Source organism: Tachysurus fulvidraco, chromosome 7 (assembly GCF_022655615.1).
Source record: "Tachysurus fulvidraco isolate hzauxx_2018 chromosome 7, HZAU_PFXX_2.0, whole genome shotgun sequence".
NCBI lineage: Eukaryota > Metazoa > Chordata > Actinopteri > Siluriformes > Bagridae > Tachysurus > Tachysurus fulvidraco.
The window spans coordinates 10,989,746-11,010,855 of NC_062524.1; the positions used below are offsets into that span (position 1 = coordinate 10,989,746).

Consider the following 21,110-nt stretch of genomic DNA (forward strand, 5'->3'; position numbering starts at 1 on the left):
TTTTTTTGTGTTTATTTAAAGTTATGTCAGCTGCATGTGTGGAATGCTTGTCACAAGTTGTAAGAGAAGATAAGGCAACTTTTTTTTGACTGCAATTCACACACAGCGGTAATTCGGCAAAAATATTCTCCGAATGCTCCATGGATTCGGTCTTCCGACCTTTAGGATCAGTTGATTTTGATGAGAGGCAGAGAGCAAAGACAGAGAGTTGCTGTGCTCGTTCTCTCCGTCACGCCGTTAATAGCCTGCTTCACTCACAAAACCCAATTACAACATCAAATATGGCTTTGGCAAGACAAAAAATCGTTTTGGCGGCCGTCAAAAAATTTTCAAATGTAGGAAAAACCGTGGGATAGAAACAAAACGGTTCTGAACAGGATCACCTTTAAATGCCATGAACGTGATTAGCATACGACTGAAAAGAATGAAATTATAGAATCAAATTTTTAGGAACATTTTCACAAATTTTTATAGAAAAAGTCAGAGAAAATTGAAGAGAAACTCTATATACAAAACAATCAATTATAAGAAATAAAATAAAATCGATCCCAGGAGACTATGAGCACAAGGTGTTCCCTGAATACACATCACAACACAAATCTTTGGATTGGGGTTGGAAACCAGAGAAACCAGAGGAAACCCCCAAACCACTTGGAGAACAAGCAAAACTCCACACACACAGAATCAATCCCCCAGCCCCTGAGGTGTGAGGCAACCGTGTTTGCCACTAAGCCACTATACTGAAAGCAAGTAAAACCTAAGGGTTTAAACAGTTAGAAATCCATACCCTCTGACGTCTCCTTAAACTTCTCGCTGCTTTCCTTCTTCTTTCTCCATTTCCAGGGTTTGAAGATCTTGCCCAGGTTGGAGAACTTCCCCTTCTGTTTGGATGGAGGTGTCTCTCTGCCGGTGTCTGGTTTGTCGTTCCCTATTGTGCTGTTCTGGTCATCGCTGTCATCATCTAGAAAGAAAAAAATGCGAGAAAGGGAAAATTATCAATAATCAAATAGCACAGTTTATCTCTATAAGCCTGTAGAAAGGAATGTACCGGAGGAAGTGCGTGTTTTGAGTCTAATCACATCTTCACTGAGTGCCGCTGATTGTAATCCTGACTGGGGTTCATCTAAAGCCATGTTCACCCTGTGGCTGTACAGTACCATGAGATTAATCATAGTGAAGGAAGTTGCTTCGCCTTGCTAATAGAAGCCCTAACACCAACCTCTGAATAAAACTCGCATCTTGAGGTTATACAGATCAAAAGAAAATATCAGGATAGAACACCGCAAACCATAGCTGAAAAGCTTCACCAGTGCCTTTTTGTATCCTAATGTCCCGCATGTATGAGTCAAATCAAGGAGCTTTTATGGGTCATTTCAACCATATATGGCAGACGCAGTACAGTCGGGTTTCTACAGTACCATTGCACTACATAAAACAACACAGTGCAGGACTAGAGACACTGCAGACAGACAATACGATACACTAGAAGTCTTTATTATCGTCACATATACAGCACAGTGGAATTCTTTCCTTTGCCTATCCCAAATAAGGAGGTTGGGGCTGGAGCGGAGAGGTAGTTATGATACAGCACCCCTGGAGCAGGGAGTGTTAAGAGTCTTGCTCAGTTGCCCAACAGGAGACTTAACCACATGAGACCCTTAACCACTTGAGGAGTGTTCAACAGAGAGTGGTCACTCTGTGTTCTCCTGAAATCAACAATCTCTTTAGCTTTATCAACATTCAGAGAAAGGTTATTGGCTCTACACCAGCCTGTTAGCCGTTTCACCTCCTCTCTGTATGCTGATGAGACCCACCACGGTCATGTCATCTGTGAACTTGATGACATGGTTCGAGCTGTGCATTGCTACACAGTCATAGGTCAGCAGAGTGAACAGCAGTGGACTGAGCACGCAGACCTGAGGAGCCCCAATGCTCATTGTCGTGGTGCTAAAGATGCTGTTCCCGAGCTAGACTGATTACAGTCTCAGAGTCAAGAAGTCCAGGATCCAGTTGCAGAACACACAGACCTGAGGAGTGTAAATGAATGTTTTATAGTTTTTTTGGATTGCTTACACACTAAAATTAAAAGTAGTACACTATTAGCAAAACCTTACACTCAAGAGGCAAAACATCAGCCCATATTTGCACAACTATAAGCACATTGTCAACCTCACACTTGTTGCAAAACTCTACACACAGTGATTTGCAAAACACTAAACACACTTAACATACATTGTTAATGTAAAGCGTGTAAAGCGTCAGAGAAAGAGTAATACGAGGAGGAGAACGAGCAGAACGAGAAGGAGGAGGAGGAAGGCGACGAAGAGGAATCAGAGGAAGAGGAAGAGATGGAGGCCATGCTGGAGGTAGAGGTAGAGCAAGAGGAAGACAAGAAGGTGCTCAAAGAGGACCGAATCTGACAAATGAGATCCGCGCAACACTTGTTGACCACGTTGTCAACCACGGCCTGACGCTGAGGGAGGCTGGACTGCGAGTACAGCCAAATCTAAGCCGATACACGGTGGCAAGTGTGATAACATTTCGACTGGAAAATAGGTACAGTGTATTGTAAAAATATCATCATATCAACATCATATCTACACTGAACTACACAATTTTGCATGACATTGTTCCTCAGAGAGTTTTACGAATGGATGAAGAGGAGATCCAGCATGAGTTCATATACGTAGATGAGGCTGTTTTCAACCTGATGAGAACACGAAGGAGGAGAAGAAACATCATTGACCTCAGGGCTATAGTCAATGTCCCAGGGCAATGTGGGGGTAATATACTATAACACTCTGTGCAGCCATTACACAGAATGGAGTCGGTGGAAGGTATATGATCTCCGTCTCCAGGCTGAGGTACCCCTCATCCAAGCCATGAAGGAGGCCTGTGACCAGATGGAGGTAGCAGCAATGCAAGGATGGATTCGTCATTCACAACGTTTCTTGCTAATGACAACATTGCCTTTTTTTTACAGTAAACTTACAGTACATGTGAACATTTTGGGCGTGTTGACAAATAAATGAGTTTCTTCAGTCTGCAACATTGGTCTTGTGTAGTGTTTGGTGAATTTACATTATATTTGTACTTTATTGATGGTAGCCTACTCTAATCATAGGGAAGTAGAAGTGCTAAAAGTGTTTTAGGTTTATCACAGCAGAGTGTAACTCGTGCAAACAGAGTATAGTAATGTGAAACGTGTGTGTTTCATATGGTAACAAAGTGTGGTTTTTAAACAGAAGTGTATAGTTTTTACAAGAGTGTTTAATTATGCAAGGGATCTGTAGCGTTTTGCTAATTGTGTGTGTGGTTGTGCTAATTGTGTGTAGTGTTTTGAAAACACGGGCCCTGTTTTGAAAATCGTACTTAAGCAATCCAAAAAAACTGTAACATAGCTATGTTTCTATATTATGTTAACAACCACTTTTAATCAAAGTTAATTAGGTTTCTGTTAGGCTTGTGAGACTATGTGCTATTTTGTACGTACAACCTTTCACCACCATTGCTGATAATATAACTTGTGGCTTTAGAAATAAAGTAACATCATCATCATCAGCAAAAAAAAAAGATGTGCGGCCAGACAAAATATTTAATGCATGCTGTGTAAAAGTTACGATGTTACAGTGAAAACAAAGCTGTTTACAGGTTGCTAGTGCTTCTCTGTGTGTGTATGTGTCTGTGTGTGTGTAAGAAGATCCTTTATGAATTCCTACCTGGTGAAGTCACACTGATAAACAACACATTGTTTCAACTTCTTCATTTAAACCTTGTTCATCTCTTGTGAGTGAAAACATTCCCAACTTTATCTGTTTGGCAGCACGGACAAGGGAAGATAAGCTGCGTCAGAGAAACAGGCTTAGTTGCTCTGCCCTGCAGTCAGACAATTCGTGTAGGACAAAAGACGTAAAGACGAAAAAGCACAAAACACGTCGTCTGGAAAAAAAGACGCTTAAAATGTCCATCCTGATCGTTTCAATTGTCCCAATCTGAGTCTCCACACAGCTAAAAAAAAAAAAAAAGACTAACTCAAGTATTTATGACTTTATTAGGACCAGTTCAGGTGTTTTGTCTACTGTAGATGGGGCAGACAAACCAATTTTCGAGAAAATGTTGGGAAAAAAGCATGCAGTCTAAACATCGGAGCACTTTAGATATTGAGAGAGTGACAGTACAAGTGTGTAGTAGTGGGAAGAGGCCAGTTGTCTCTCTTACAACTTTGGCAATGGAGCCAAAATTAAAAACAACAGCAAATTAGTCATAACATCTCTCTTGAATCCCAGACCAGTTTGCTCTCTCTCTCTCTCTGCTTAAAAGAGAGTTTTGTTAAAGAAGCCAATGAACACGGATTTTTTGTAACTTTATATTGCTAACATATCAAACATTGCTTTAAATTAGAATAAAGCTAGTCTGTCTATATAATAAAGTATTTTCTGCTCTTTCTGATCAGCTGTAATTGGACATGAAGTCACTATTGTGTAAATACAATGCATTTTTATTGTGCCCTGTCCATTTTTTTAATTTTCAAGTTTATCCTTTGATTAAATTTGCCCTTGTCTTCAGAGTGACGCAGAAGAAAAGCGCATGCAGAAAGCAATGATGTATTTCTGTAGTCAACTCAAAAAGTTAGCAGATCCCTGCTTCCCTCGAAAAAAGCCAACCAGTTTTGAACAACTTTTAAGGATTTTAAGCCTAAATGTGACTTTCACTATATTTAAAAATGTCTTCCCTGTTAATGATCCATTGTGCTTCTGTGGGTAAACCTGAACAAAAAAAGTTTCTGGAAGTTTGCAAGAGAAAGTTACTACTACAAACATAATGAAGCTGTTGTTTTTCTGTTCATCGTGATTACGTTTTACGTCCCGGACGTCTTCTGCAGTCCCGTTTACGGATGTATTTTGTCAAACTGTGAGTACATCTTGTTAAAATACCTTGAGCTTGTTTTAAACACAAACCCGTTTTTAAAAGTCCTGACCTCAGGGTGATAAAAGTCTGAGTGCTAAAATGTCAGCACATTTCCAGGTTTCAAGACTCAAGACATGGAAAGTTGCGACCTTGACAATGCCGTAAGTAGCTTGATAATCCAGGAGAGATCTATAGGCGGTACTCTCTAGGAGGGAGAAATGGCATTATTCTGTCTAGACAATCATGAGCTCTTGGGAGATGTGTATTACACCACCCCAGTGAGGAAGCCTGTGGTAGCTTTTTGGTAGCCTCTGGGATTTGGCCCGAGAGACTACATTAGGGAGAAAAGTCAAGCTTGTATTCATTGTGCTAAAACAAATAGAAAATCTAACAAATGTTCGCTGCAGGACATCTACAGGATCGAGATTTGGAATGAAGACAGAGCTTTAACATGTGGTTTCTCTTTTTTCTTCTTGCCATGTGTGTGATACACTGTACAGCCACAAAGGGCTTCAAAACTGAAGAGGACTGTGGAAGGATTGCGGTGCTGCTTGACTGGGCAGTGTAGTATGCAAGCTGTGCCATTCACTCTGCAAAGGGCATTTGCTTCAAATAAATAAATAATTTACGAAAGAGGGGGTGGAGAGAGAGAGAGAGAGAGAGAGAGAGAGACCAAACTGGTCTGGGATTCAAGATAATGCAAGTCTTGCATAACCACTCTAGTGAGGTGTGTGTAGGAAAAATACACTGGAAATGGAGTTGTTTCAGTGTGTACCTGACTCAAACATTCTTCAGGAAGTGTAGTAAAACATGCACACACAAGCTCTCACTGTGAGAAAAGCATTTCATTTTATTTTATGTTGAATACTGAATGAGGAAGTTTGGCTGGTGGTTCAACGGAAGGAAACCCTGCGCTCGTCGCTGTGGCTCGGGTTTGATTTTACCCAGCCGCTTACCTAGTGCCAGTCCCAAGCCCAAATAAAATGGGTGGGTTGTGTTACCTGTTTGAGGAGCAGCCAAAAGAAGAAAGAAAATAAGACTGAACGAGGAAGAAGTTTCCTGGACGCACAACACTGCCTTAACACAACTTTACTTTCTAACAGAATGGATTAGTCATCGAGCAGGTCGGCCTACATCTTTATGGCTACGTGGTCAATAATCAATGTACTGCGCAGGCACTGGATCAGGTGTAGTGTGTATAAACCGCTGACAGAGCAAAGACTCTGCGTTAAGGTGTGTGGAAGGTGTGAAGTCAGAGACTACAGCGCAGCCTGTGTTTCCATGGCACTATTATAGGATCTGTGTTACAACAGAGAGCGTGGCATGTGAGTAAAGGAGTATCAGAGTTCAAGCAGAAGAGAACGTTCAGGGAGCCTTAATCAAGTGAGGACAGAGACATGTGCAGATGACATGACTGTTACACACACTTACACACACACACACACACACTCTCTCTCTCTCTCTCTCTCTCTCTCTCTCTCTCTCATTCTCGCTCTCAGGCACACAAGCCTGTAAAAGAAACACACACACACACACACACACACACACACACACACACAATTGGAAGTGGGAATTACACACAAGTCTAGAAGAGGGACACACACACATCATTAAAGAGAGAGCACACACACATATATAAGCTTGAAAAACAAAAACGCACACACTCCTGGAAGTGAGTAATACACACATCATTGAAGAGAGAGATGTGCACACACACACACACACACACACACACACACACACACACACACACACACACACACACACAAATATGTGAGCTTGAATGTGACCGAAACACAAATACACACCCAAACCACACACAGCAAGCTGAACCCAGGAGAAATACAAACAAACATATGAGCTTGAAAGGCAAACACAAGCGCACACACACAGCGCTGGTTATTAATACAGTCTAGTAAAACTGCACTTCAGAGATTAAAGGCAGATTCACACAGGTATAACACACGGCTTACTGCACTGTTCACATCCTCCGTACTGTCAAAGCAAATAAGAGACATACGAATCCAGGCATCTGAAGACACAAGACTCCACTCAGAGTCTACATACAGACACTGTTTATAAGGAAGTCATGGAGGTCTGAGCACAGATAAATCCTACATCCATGTTAATGTACGCTCCACACACACACACACACACACATCATAAAGACTCTCTGGTGTGTGTTAGTTACACAAACATACATCGCTTGTCAGGTGCAAATCAATTCTAATGACTACAGGTGTTCTGAGGGAAAAGGACTTAACAGACCAAAGCTTTCCAGTGGATGAAGTTTCCGTTTATTTGTATAAAGCTTTCTACATCTGACGTTGTCTCGGTGCAGCTTTACAGGAGCATAGAAACAGAATAGAAATTTTAAAGCTTAAAATCTATCCCTAATGAGCAAGCCTGAGAACATAAATGTAAATAATGTCCTTTCTACAGCAGTTTGTAGTCCAGTGGAATTGTGGAACCAAGAGCTCCTGAGGAACTAACAGGTCAGCGTCATTTCTGAGTTCACCACAAACACAACACTAAATCCTTCCAATGTTCACTGGTGAAGCTGGCCTCAGATAACCAATAGGTCATGGGCTGTCCACGCAGATCAATCCCAGCAGAGTCTCCGTCATGAGACGACACTCCATCCAGATCTTGGGATTTGTTTTTTGGTAGCTTCGCCCCTCTTCCTGTGCTGCGAGTGTTGAGTGCATGCAGCGTCCAACAACCCGGTGCAACATCTGTGTGCCTGAAGTGCATTTCATCTTGGAAGGAAACATTTCAGTGTGAACGCACTGCTTACTCTGTTTATACTCCAAACTGACAGAGTAGTGCATAAGTATAGGATTTAGGGTGCACTTTATGCGTGAACACGTCTGTGCACACTTTTCCGGCTAATACTGCCCACGAAGTCACCCTGCAAACATTTACATTTACATTTACAGCATTTAGCAGACACCCTTATCCAGAGTGACTTACAACTGAGCAACTGAGGGTTAAGGGCCTTGCTCAGGGGCCCAGCAGTGGCAGCTTGGTGGACCTAGGGTTCGAACCTGTGACCTTCTGATCAGTAGCCCAACACCTTAACCACTGAGCTACCACATCCCCGGATGTGGGATGAGTGCGCAACACGATGACGGAGCCAGTGATGTGTTAGTATCCGTATTGTCCTGAGGTGTGCTTCCTCTCAAGAGTGAATTGGTAGGTGGCATAAGACTCAATAATGATCAATAAGAATTATTCCTCTTAATTACTGAATAAATAAGAAGTTACAGAGGTCATAAAATTATACTGATGCTGAATGATTTTAAGAGAACCTATAAAAAGTTTTTACCTACATTCGTACCACAGCGCTGCTGAAATTTTGGTTTGGTCAGCAGTTGAATTTGTCAGGTTCACAGCCGTTTCTGTAACGCCTCCCGCCCTTGGGTTTCGCACCCCGCGTTCCTGTTCGCTCGTGTTGTTTGCGGTTTGTCCGGGCTTCTTGTGGCGGCTGGCCCGCTTGTCGGCTGGCGGCTGCGACTCGCGCAGGGTCTCTCGCGGCCACCTTAGGCATATATATGCTTGTGTTGTCTGGGTCTCCCCTGCATGTTTTTCGTGTTCCACAGGTTACCACCTTTTTGGTAGCAATTTCGTGATTCAGTATACTTATCTCCACTCTTTCCGTACCATTAATCTGGCCACACGTCTTCCCTTCTTACATGACCATTATTACCAACGACCATTCTTCCCCCTACCTGCCTCTGCTCCTCCGCTCCTCTCAGACACCTCCTCCCTCTTAGCCCGTCCTGTATTCTCCTCTGATCTCCTACTCCCCCACAACCCTACATAATAATTCCACGGCCCGCCCCTTTTGTCCCATCACAAGGCACAACTCAGCGACCACTCCACCTAACTCTCTCTCTCAAGCCCTCTCTCGCCATTCGACACAAGGGCATATTGGTGTCGGACTAACGCCCTCGGCCAGTTTTTTGTTCGGGTCCATACTTCCGCACCGATCCACGAGCCGGCAGAGGACCTGCTGGCCGACGGCACCCACAAAACCCACACCTAACCTTCAACATCATTCCGCTAGGATTTCCTATATGACCCGTGGCTAACCTTACCAACCGCACAGTTGACGCCCACGACAGCGGCAGACCGAGACCTTCCCCCCACCCCCAGACCGCAGGACTCCTCCCCCGTGCACGACACGCCCCCCACGGCACACGCTATCATCCTATCCATCCTGCCAATAGAGTGATGTCTTACTGACGAACGAATAAAAAATATACATAAAGAGATACATGCGGATAAGAGAAGGAGGAGAAAAGGAGGAGGAAAGAAAGATGGACTCAGTGTCATCAATAAAGAAAGTGGTAATTATGATTAATCAAAGCCTGGGAGGTTATTATTACTCTCTGTGTAACAAGACGAGGACAGTGATAACGAGAGAAACTCTGTGTACAGAACAGCTTAAGAACACACTTAAGATACTAGTGTGTGCAGGAACAGTTGGACGGAGCAGCTCAGAGGGTGTAAAAATGTTTTTAAATGACAATACAAGAGATGAATACTACATTGTGTGCTGCATTCCACATCGTCAGTCAGCTAATCACTGTGTGTGTGTGTGTGTGTGTGTGTGTGTGTGTGTGTGTGTGTGTGTGTGTGTGTGTGTCTCACCTGTACTAAGAGTAGAGTGGTGTGTGTGAGCCTGAGTGCTAGCTCCCTGGCCCATGCTCCCAGGCCTGAGGCAGGGAGGGTAAAAACACGGTCTGCTTCTTATCCTCTCTCCTTTTCTGTAGCCAGCGATTGAACTTTAACAGTAACCCAAGCCTCTTGGCTTGCTCGCCGTCCTCTGTTTCCTTATCTGTCGTGCCTTCATACACAGCACAACTCCCTCTCTCTCTCTCTCTCTCTCTCTCACTGTGTTGGTCCCTCCCTCAGAGCACCTCTGACTTAGTAAATAAGTTACTCCACAAGCTTGAGGTATTCCAGCAGGCTCAGATGCCTGTCATTCCCGCGCTGGAGTTTTTTCTTTTCTTTTTTCAGTGCCTAAGTTCCTTTAGGCAGCGTAACAGCCACGGGAATAAACGCAGACTTGCCATAAGTGCAGCGAACGACCCTCGAGACATCACGCGTCGCGCTACATGGACGAGGTAACCCAAGAGCTCGCTGCAAGATGAACTGCGGCTGAGGTGGAATTTGCAGGCAGCAGGAAGTGACATCAGACGAGCATCTGATTACACCGAGAGGCACAGCGAATGGCAGGTGTGTGAGAAAAATGCCTCCCCTGTGGCCAGTGCGATGGTGCACATTCCTAAATGCTTTTATGAGCTGATATCATCGTTTAATGTTTTACTGCAGCTGTGGGTTTTTCGTTATAGTTTAGTAATATGAGAGAATTGCTGAGAGGTGCCAATACTTTGCAAGGTTCTGTATATGTAAAAATAAATAAACGTACAGAAGGCTTTAGTCAGAAAAGCCGGTCCCAGGTCCCAGTCGATATGATCGGCCTGATGTTTCACTGTGCACATAAATGCAAAAGGACGCTATATGAAGAGAATAAACTGTACCAAAGTGACGCTAGACTAAGCCGACCATCTGACTCCTAAATAAATCACTGTAACATTATCCTGTGTGTTGATATTGTGGAAGTGATTCATCAGCACATGCCTAATGACAACCTTATTATAAACAGCAGCTTATTATCGTTCTCTTAGTCACCTGATCAAAAACAGCTAAAGTAAACCGACATGACCATGAACTGTGTGCGCGAAACATTATGTAAAGAATGATCATCAGGTGAAGACAAATTCAGGAGTTATCGCTGTTCTGTTAGTTATACGCTGGGATAATAACAGAAACCAGGAAGCTTTTTATTTTCCATTTTCTCTAAAAGATAATAATAAATGAATGAATAAATAAAATGAATAGAGCTGGGGTTCAGTTTGAGTTTTGTACAGCCAACGTGATTTGATCGTCATGTAATTCGTTTACTCCATGTGGTCACCTGAGCTCAGGATCAAACCCGAGGCTCTGAGGCTGTATCCTGAACCACTCCACCTCATTAGCATGCTCGTGGTATCCTTCTTCTAGACATAGTTCTTCCAAACAAGTGTAATGTAAGCTAATGTAGTGTGTGTGTGTGTGTGTGTGTGTGTGTTTTTTTGCTCTTTACATCGCCAATTCATCTGTTAAATTTACCTCTGGACTGTGAACCAATCATTTGACTACAGACTTTTGTGCCTTTTCTCCCGACCTGGTGAGCGGAGTCAAAAAGATTCAGTCAAAGCTTTGATAAGAAACTATCTAATATATAGTCATGAACCAAGCATGAAAAATTAAAAGCGTTAAATATATAAAGCATCGTCATCATTCAGTCATGGAAGCTGCTTATCCGGGTGTCTGTAAATAAGCTGGACTTTCTTCACCACCCTCATAATAAAAATAAATCTGACAAATAAATTCATCGCATTTTCTATTTTAAAAGTACTACTGAGTCGATTAAGTCGAAGTGCGATTAAGTTTGGAACAAACAAAATGTTTTGGGAGAAAATGGAACGATTATGATCTAATGCTAAAAAGAATTTCTCAAAACTTTACATAGAGATTTGGAAGGTCAGGAAAGTGTGCTGTGTGTCTCGTGCCAGCCAGAGACACCGCTGTTTACACACACTTAATCTTCCTAAAACAATTAGATGTGCACTTGATGAAGTTCAAATCATTCGATCGATCCTTGAAACTCATTTTCTGGTTTTTTTTTTCCCCAAAATTGAACACAGGTCAGTACAGTGGTGATGATGATGATGAGGCTCATGTGTACACTACCAGTCAAAGGTTTTTGGACACCCCGTTTTCTCCATATATATTCTACAAAACAAACATTTTTGATCTGCTATTTGAAATGAAATAAATTCTTGAACATAATTCTTGAACTTTTCCAAACATAAAGTATGGCCTAATTTGTGGCCTAATGGTTAGAGAGTTTGACTCCTAACCCTAAGGTTGTGGGTTCGAGTCTCGGGCTGGCGATACCATGACTGAGGTGCCCTTGAGCAAGGCACTGAACCCCCCAACTGCTCCCCAGGTGCCACGGCATAAATGGCTGCCCACTGCTCTGTGTGTGTGTGTTCACTGCTGTGTGTGTGCACTTTGGATGGGTTAAATGCAGAGAACGAATTCTGAGTATGGGTCACCGTACTTAGCTGTATTAATATGGTGAATGTTGTGGTGAATATAAAGTGGTGAATTTTCATGTGGTGAATATCATGTGGTCATTATGAAGTGGTGAATATCATGTGGTCGGTATGAAGTGGTGAATATCATGTGGTCAATATGAAGTGGTGAATATCATGAGGTCAGTATGAAGTGGTGAATATCATGAGGTCAATATGAAGTGGTGAATATCATGAGGTCAGTATGAAGTGGTGAATATCATGTGGTCATTATGAAGTGGTGAATATCATGTGGTCAGTATGAAGTGGTGAATATCATGAGGTCAATATGAAGTGGTGAATATCATGTGGTCAGTATTAAGTGGTGAATATCATGTGGTCATTATGGTGGTGAATATCATGTGGTCAAATTTAAGATTTTCTGTACAGCATAGCAGAGAAATGCTGGTGCACTCGGTACCGTAGCTGAGCCCTGATGTGTTACGCCATATTAGCTCTCCATTAGGCTTGTGATTATTGCTCCAGTCCATATGCTGTACGGTGTTGAGATAAAGAGCGTGTCGGAGTTCAGCTCCTTCAGGATCGATTGCTCTGATTAACATTCAGCTTCACGGACTCTCTGAACAGCACGGAAACGTAATCAAGCATCAGCAGCTCAGAATCTGAGCACTACCCGTCTTTTCCCTTTCAATAAACACCTCAAATATATATGTTCCATTTTAGAACAGAAGCAATATTGTCACTTTTTTCTTGTTTTAAAAACATTATTATGAGCTGATATCAATCTTTTAATGCAGCTGTGGGTTTGTTGCACTGTTTGACTTTTGTGACGTTATTATAACGTCTGGATCAGATGTCCGTTCAGCAAATAAGTTAAACTGGAACTCAGTGCCATAAACAGTCATGTGTGCAAATAATGGGTCATGTGACCCGTCTCTTTTTGTTTATATATGTCTATATCTATATATGCACACAGACACACACACATTCAGTATTTCAGTGTTAATTGTAGATGGTAAGTTATACTTCAGTAATATGAGATAATACTTCACAAGGTTCTGTATATGTAAAAATAAATAAAATAAAATAAATAAAAACAGTGGACTTGATACAGCTTGATATAATCTAAAACAAACATTCTTTTGAACATTTTGATTATTTACATTATTTTACATATTCTCAAAATAAAGCTTGAAATACCACAATATTTTCTCAAAATATTAAAAAGTATACATTTAGTTTTAGTGTTTTTTAAGGCCCTAAAAAGCTTTATATAATCCAGAGAACAAAAAATACCATCTAATGTACACAAACTCTCGGGATCAGAAGGCAGATAAATCTAAAAGCAGTTCTATATTATAACTGAAGTGTTTAAAGTATTAGAACAATGACAAGAAGATACACAACTAAATAAAAGCACCATGCAGGATGAGCCTCACTACAGCCACATGACGTCAGTGTTTAAGGACACAGAGCGTCACCTCGGACACACAGTGAGAGGAGGAAGGTGAGTGTGCAGATTAAAAAAAAAAGTGTCATAATTTATCTGGGAAGAAACTGTTAGTTCATGAAAGAAGACTTCAGTTCTTGTTTAAAAGCTCCCTCTAAAGCACAACCTGGTAACTGCAGATTCAGCTACACGTGCACTCTCTCTCACTCACACGCGCGCTCTCTCTCACTCACACGCGCGCTCTCTCTCACTCACACGCGCGCTCTCTCTCACTCACGCGCGCTCTCTCCGTCTCACACACGTGCACTCTCTCTCACTCACACACGCGCGCTCTCTCTCACTCACACATGCGCACTCTCTCTCACTCACACATGCGCACTCTCTCTCACTCACACATGCGCACTCTCTCTCACTCACACACGCGCACTCTCACTCACACACACTCTCTCTCACTCACACATGCGCACTCTCTCTCACTCACACACGCGCACTCTCTCTCACTCACACACGCGCACTCTCTCTCACTCACACATGCGCACTCTCTCTCACTCACACACGCGCGCTCTCTCTCACTCACACACGCGCGCTCTCTCTCACTCACACGCGCGCGCTCTCTCTCTCACACACGCGCGCGCTCTCTCTCTCTCACACGCGCGCACTCTCTCTCTCACACGCGCGCTCTCTCTCACTCACACACGCGCGCTCTCTCTCACACGCGCGCTCTCTCACTCTCACACGCGCGCTCTCTCTCACTCACACGCGCGCACTCTCTCTCTCACACGCGCGCACTCTCTCTCTCTCACGCGCGCGCACTCTCTCTCTCTCTCACGCGCGCTCTCTCTCTCTCACACACGCGCGCACTCTCTCTCTCACACACGCGCGCACTCTCTCTCTCACACGCGCGCACTCTCTCTCTCACACACGCGCGCACTCTCTCTCTCACACACGCGCGCACTCTCTCTCTCACACACGCGCGCACTCTCTCTCTCACACACGCGCGCACTCTCTCTCTCACACGCGCGCACACTCACACAGAGAGAGCAAGTGCGCGTGTGAGAGAGAGAGAGTGCGCGTGTGTGAAAGAGAGAGTGCGCATGTGTGATAGAGACAGAGTGAGAGAGAGTGCGCGCGCGTGTGTGAGTGTGCGCGCGCGTGTGTGAGTGTGCGCGTGTGTGAGTGTGCGCGTGTGTGATTGTGCGCGCGCACACTCACACATGCGCGCGCACACTCACGCGCGCGCACACTCACACACGCGCTCACTCACACACGCGCGCGCACACTCACACACGCGCGCGCACTCTCTCTCACTCTGTCTCTCTCTCACACAAACACGCACTCTCTCTCACACACACACGCGCGCACACTCTCTCATACACACGTACTCTCTCACACGCACACTCACACACACGCACACTCACACACACGCACGGGCGCACTCACACACGCACGGGCGCACTCACACACGCACGGGCGCACTCGCACGGGCGCACTCACACACGCGCGCGCGCACTCACACACGCGCGCGCACTCACACACGCGCGCACACTCACACGCGCGCACACTCACACACGCGCGCACACTCACACGCACATGCGCACTCTCTCACACGCACACACAAGCACTCTCATACACACACACTCTCTCTCACACACACACACACACGCACGCGCACACTCTCTCACACGCACGCGCACACTCTCTCACACGCACGCGCACACTCTCTCACACGCACGCGCACACTCTCTCACACGCACGCGCACACTCTCTCACACGCACGCGCACACTCTCTCACACGCACGCGCACACTCTCTCACACGCACGCGCACACTCTCTCACACGCACGCGCACACTCTCTCACACGCGCACACTCTCTCACACGCGCACACTCTCTCACACGCGCACACTCTCTCACACGCACACTCTCACAAACACGCGCACACACACACGCGCACACTCACACACACGCGAACACTCACACACACGCGCACACTCACACACACGCGCACACTCACACACACGCGCACACTCACACACACGCGCACACTCACACACACGTGCACACTCACACACACGTGCACACTCACACACACGTGCACACTCACACACACGTGCACACTCACACACACGTGCACACTCACACACACGTGCACACTCACACACACACGCACACTCACACACACACACGTGCACACTCACACACACACACGAGCACACTCACACACACACACACACACATGCGCACACTCTCACACACATGCGCACACTCTCTCACACACATGCGCACACTCTCTCACACACATGCGCACACTCTCTCACACACACACACACACATGCGCACACTCTCTCACACACACACACACACACACATGCGCACACTCTCTCACACACACACACATGCGCACACTCTCTCTCACACACACACAGACACACGCACACTCACACACACGCGCACACTCTCACACACACACACGCGCACACTCTCACACACACGCGCACACACACACGCGCACACACACACGCGCGAGAAAAAGAGATGTATTGCTATCTTTAGTATTTCTATTAATAATAAAAATTAGCTTACATATCGAATAGTGCAAAAGTATTAGATAAACATTCAGTTACAATATTTGATTTAGAGCACTATTAAAAGACATACAACAGATATGAGCAGTGCCACTAACCACATCACACCCTAAACAGAAACCATAAACAATGTTGTATTTAACAAGAGGCTTAAAAAGGAAACAAGAATGATAGAAATGAGCATTTAGCTATCAAGCTAGCTCTGAAAATGTAGGTTATGAGGAACAGAGATTTTGTTTCAGACTTAAAGCGTGTAAGAAAAAGGAAGAAGGTTACTCTCAGGTATAAACGACGACAACAACACGTAGCATGGTGTTTCACTGCTTCAGCACTCCCAGCTTAATTAATCGGGTGTGCTGTAACAAAGCACTCAGGCATGAAAGAACAAGAGTCATGTGACAGGTTCAAGTCTGCGAGTGGAAAAAAACACACAAGTTCATAACAACGTGAAAGACTTTCCTCAAACACTCAGCACTGAACCTCCTGAACAGGATTTCTCCTACCTGACATAGTTCCTTGGTCTACAGCATGATCCGCTTCATCCATCGAGTCAACAACATGAGACATAAGTACACACACACACCCCAAAGCACATACGCTCTACAGCACAGCACACCTGAAAGTGTGTAGGCTCCGCAACGTGAGATCAGGTATCGCCTACTCAGCAAGACGTCAGCGTCACATGATCATCTGTAACAAATCACGTCCCTCTCTAATGCATTTGAATTTTGATGAGGTCACCGAAGGCTGGAATTTTCACTTTGATAACTTGCAGCCAAGAAGGAAAAACCTAACTATATTCATTAATGAGTTTAAAGGTTTAGAAAAGAACTAGTCATGCTGAAGGACAAGAAGAATAAACACTGTCTTACCTCGCTTTTCCATTCCAGTATCACAGCAGCTCTGAGTTATCTAAAACAGAGAAGATGAAATTAGGGGAGAAGCAGAACAGCTTTATAAATAAGTTTCAGCACATTCTCCTATATTTTGAAGCAATGAACACAGAAATAAATGAATAAAACCATGAGCAAAAATGGCAATACCCATTTTACCGCTTAAATACTACTCACTAAACCTTAACCACTCAACTTACTACTGTGTCCACTATTGCTAGTATGGTTATAAATACTAATACAGCTATCATCAATATGCCATTATTTTAACTACTAAAGCTATTGTTACTTCAACCAATATTACTACTATAGCTACAACTATTACTATTTCAATTACTAGCACTTCCACTATTACTACTGAAGCAAATAGTACCATTCCATCCATTATTCTTACTATTACTACCGCACTTCTTCAGCCGTTACTACTACACAAATTACTCGAACTACTATTACATCCAACGTTACTACTGCTACAACTGTTATTACTCCAATCACTACTACTACTACAGCTGCTACCATTATCACTTCTACTAGTATTGTTATAGCGGTTACAACTACTTCAACTATTACGGCTACTACTCCAAAATGTATTCATTTAATCAATATCACTACTGTTAGTTAGCAATTGTAACATCTACGTACTACTATTTTACTACTTCTACAACAACTATTACTTCAACCACTACAGCTATTACTCATGTCGCTTCACTACTTTTACTATTACTTAAAAAAGTTAATACTTCGGCCACTAATACTGCTACTTCTAGTTAAAGCCATTACTGATCCTTCTTCTACAGTTCTTACTTCAACTGCTATTAGTACCACTGCAGTCATTGGTACGACTACTTAATCCAGTACTGGTATTACTTCTAACTTCTATCTACTACTACTGATAGTCATCAACTATTTCTATCACTATTATTCTATCTACTAGTAATACTACTACTGCTATTAGAACTACCATTACTGTTACTACTACAACTACTACCGCTATTAGAACAACCCCTGTTATTACTATACCAGCGGTGTCCAATCTTATCCACAAAGGGCCTTCTGCTTGGTTGGAATGAAAACCTGCACCCACGCCGGCCCTTTCCGGATAAGATTGGACACCGCTGTGCTACACCCATCACTGGTATTACTTCTAACTACTATTACTTCACCTATTACTCCTACAGTTATCACTATTATTACTGCTTCAAACTTTACTATAACTATTGGCTGTGGTAGCCTAGGGTTAAGGTGTTGGTCTACCAATGGAAAGGTTGTGAGTTCAAATTCCTGTTCCACCGAGATGCCACATTTGGGCCCCTGAGCAAGGCCCTTAACCCTAAATTGCTATAAATGTACTACTACTGTTATTAGAACAACCACTGTTACTAGTACAATCATTACAATTACTACATCACCTACTAAATACTAAACCAACTATTCGTACAACTAAACTACTTTAGTGATTACTTCAACTCCTATATACACTGCTATAATCTCCAGCTACAACTATTGCCATTATTAACTACTATTCCTCCAAACTACTAGAACAATGATATTTATTTATTTATTTTTATTAACGCCACTATAATGCTCGCTATCGTTGCAAAAACCCTTCCATTTGCACCGTACAGAAACAAATTGTATTCATATGCAAACATCTGTGGCAGAAGAGGAACGCAACACTTGTGGATGTGCTGATATTGGTGAATAATAATCTTTCTTCTGAGGGGTGTAACAGCTTCCTGCTCAGCCTCACATCACCTCAGCGCCGATTATACCAGTAAAAACAGCACACTCCTGTCATCTTATTGGCTGGGTATTAGTCTGTGGTTGTGTGTTGTGAGGAAGTGCAGTAGAAAGCTTTGCCTTTTGACCTTGTTTGAAGTCTCATCAGAGAGCTGATGGAAGAGCTGATAAACTGATGACTTGAAAGCAATGGGGGGGAAAAAGCAGAAGTGCAGTGCAGTGCAACCAGAAACTGAAGCTTGAGCTATAAAAAATAAGGGTGAATAAGACGAGGTATTTATATCCACTTAGCTGAAACTTGCACATTTAAAACTGCATGAAAATCTTCCAATGAAAACTGAAGCTTAAATCCAGAAGCCTAAAGGTGTTTACACTAAGACGTGGACATGTCCGACATGCAGCGGTGATGTCAGAGACACAGAGCCGAGGCAAGCAACAGAGTGACAAGTGACATGTATGCTGAGATTTTCTCAACTTACTAACCCTAAAATCCAGTCGATACATTCCTAGACCCTGGTTTACCTTCTTTTTTGTACATTTGTGGTGTCAAAAAAAAAAAGGACCAGACAAATACAGCGCACAACCGCTTTAGATAATGGCTGGTCTCAAGCTTTTTTTTTGGCCTGTTTAAGTTTGCTGTGTAGTTGACCAGGGGTTTGTTGACATCCGACTTTAAAAATAGAAGCATGACAGACATAGCAACGTTTTGCTATCTGATGCCGGCGAGCCGTTAATTAATTGTTGCTACGTACAGGGTTTCATGTGCTACGAAGCAGGGTTTCAGGGGCCACAGGCTGGTTAGCTTCTGCTAAGCATCTTCTAACACCACGTGGTAATAACATTTAATAACTCAGGCTCTACATCACAAACCTGAGACGTCCCGCTAAACTGGTTAAAAGCAGGGTTTAGGTTGACGAGAACCCAGGATTAAGCCCGGTGTGAAAAGTTTCACCTCTTGTGATTTTTTTAATGACCGTGCTTGCTGATACAGCTGTGCACACTCAGATCGGCCAGCTTTGCTCTCAATAACCTTAAAGAAGTTACTCAACACTTGTATACTTATGTGTTCTTACAGGTACATGTACTAAAAATACAGTGAGGAAAATAAGTATTTGAACACCCTGCCATTTTGCAAGTTCTCTCACTTAGAAATCATGGAGGGGTCTGAAATTGTCATCGTAGGTGCATGTCCACTGTGAGAGACATAATCTAAAAAAAAAATCCAGAAATCACAATGTATGATTTTTTAACTATATATTTGTATGATACAGCTGCAAATAAGTATTTGAACACCTGTCTATCAGCTAGAATTCTGACCCTCAAAGACCTGTTAGTCTGCCTATAAAATGTCCACCTTCACTCCATTTATTATCCTAAATTAGATGCACCTGTTTGAGGTCGTTAGCTGCATAAAAGACACCTGTCCACCCCATACAATCAGTAAGAATCCAACTACTAACATGGCCAAGAACAAAGAGCTGACGAAAAACACTAGAGACACAATTGTACACCTCCACAAGCCTGGAAAGGGCTACGGGGAAATTGCCAAGCAGCTTGGTGAAAAAAGGTCCACTGTTGGAGCAATCATTAGAAAATGGAAGAAGCTAAACATGACTGTCAATCTCCCTCGGACTGGGGCTCCATGCAAGGTCTCACCTCGTGGGGTCTCAATGATCCTAAGAAAGGTGAGAAATCAGCCCAGAACTACACAGGAGGAGCTGGTCAATGACCTGAAAAGAGCTGGGACCACCATTTCCAAGGTTACTGTTGGTAATACACAAAGACATCATGGTTTGAAATCATGCATGTCACCATTTGGATGATCCAGAGGAGAAAGGCATGTGGTCAGATGAGACCAAAATAGAACTTTTTGGTCATAATTCCACTAAACGTGTTTGGAGGAAGAAGAATGATGAGTACCATCCCAAGAACACCATCCCTACTGTGAAGCATGGGTGTGGTAGCATCATGCTTTGGGGTGTTTTTCTGCACATGGGACAGGGCAACTGCACTGTATTAAGGAGAGGATGACCGGGGCCATGTATTGCGAGATTTTGGTGAACAACCTCCTTCCCTCAGTTAGAGCATTGAAGATGGGTCGAGGCTGGGTCTTCCAACATGACAATGACCCAAAGCACACAGCAAGGATAACCAAGGAGTGGCTCTGTAAGAAGCATATCAAGGTTCTGGCGTGGCCTAGCCAGTCTCCAGACCTAAACCCAATAGAGAATATTTGGAGGGAGCTCAAACTCCGTGTTTCTCAGCAACAGGCCAGAAATCTGACTGTGAAGAGAGAAGATCTCTGTGGAGGAGTGGGACAAAATCCCTCCTGCAGTGTGTGCAAACCTGGTGAAAAACTACAGGAAACGTTTGACCTCTGTAATT

At 43.5% G+C, this 21,110-nt stretch overlaps 1 protein-coding gene across 11 annotated transcripts in view; it reads right to left on the bottom strand.

Moving 5' to 3' along the window:
* Positions 1–21,110, bottom strand: part of phactr4a (phosphatase and actin regulator 4a) — a 51,639-nt gene that overhangs the window by 18,140 nt on the left and 12,389 nt on the right. For 9 of the 11 annotated variants that reach the window (XM_027143818.2, XM_027143822.2, XM_027143819.2 and 6 more), the window contains 2 exons: positions 16,965–17,004; positions 788–961 (listed from right to left, as the gene is read on the bottom strand). In XM_027143818.2, coding sequence (XP_026999619.2) covers positions 788–961; positions 16,965–16,977 — 187 coding nt within the window. In that variant the 5' untranslated portion in view covers positions 16,978–17,004. Of the gene's footprint in view, positions 1–787; positions 962–9,564; positions 10,369–16,595; positions 16,750–16,964; positions 17,005–21,110 lie in introns of those variants that run through there. The other 2 variants (XM_027143815.2, XM_027143816.2) reach the window with 2 other exon arrangements.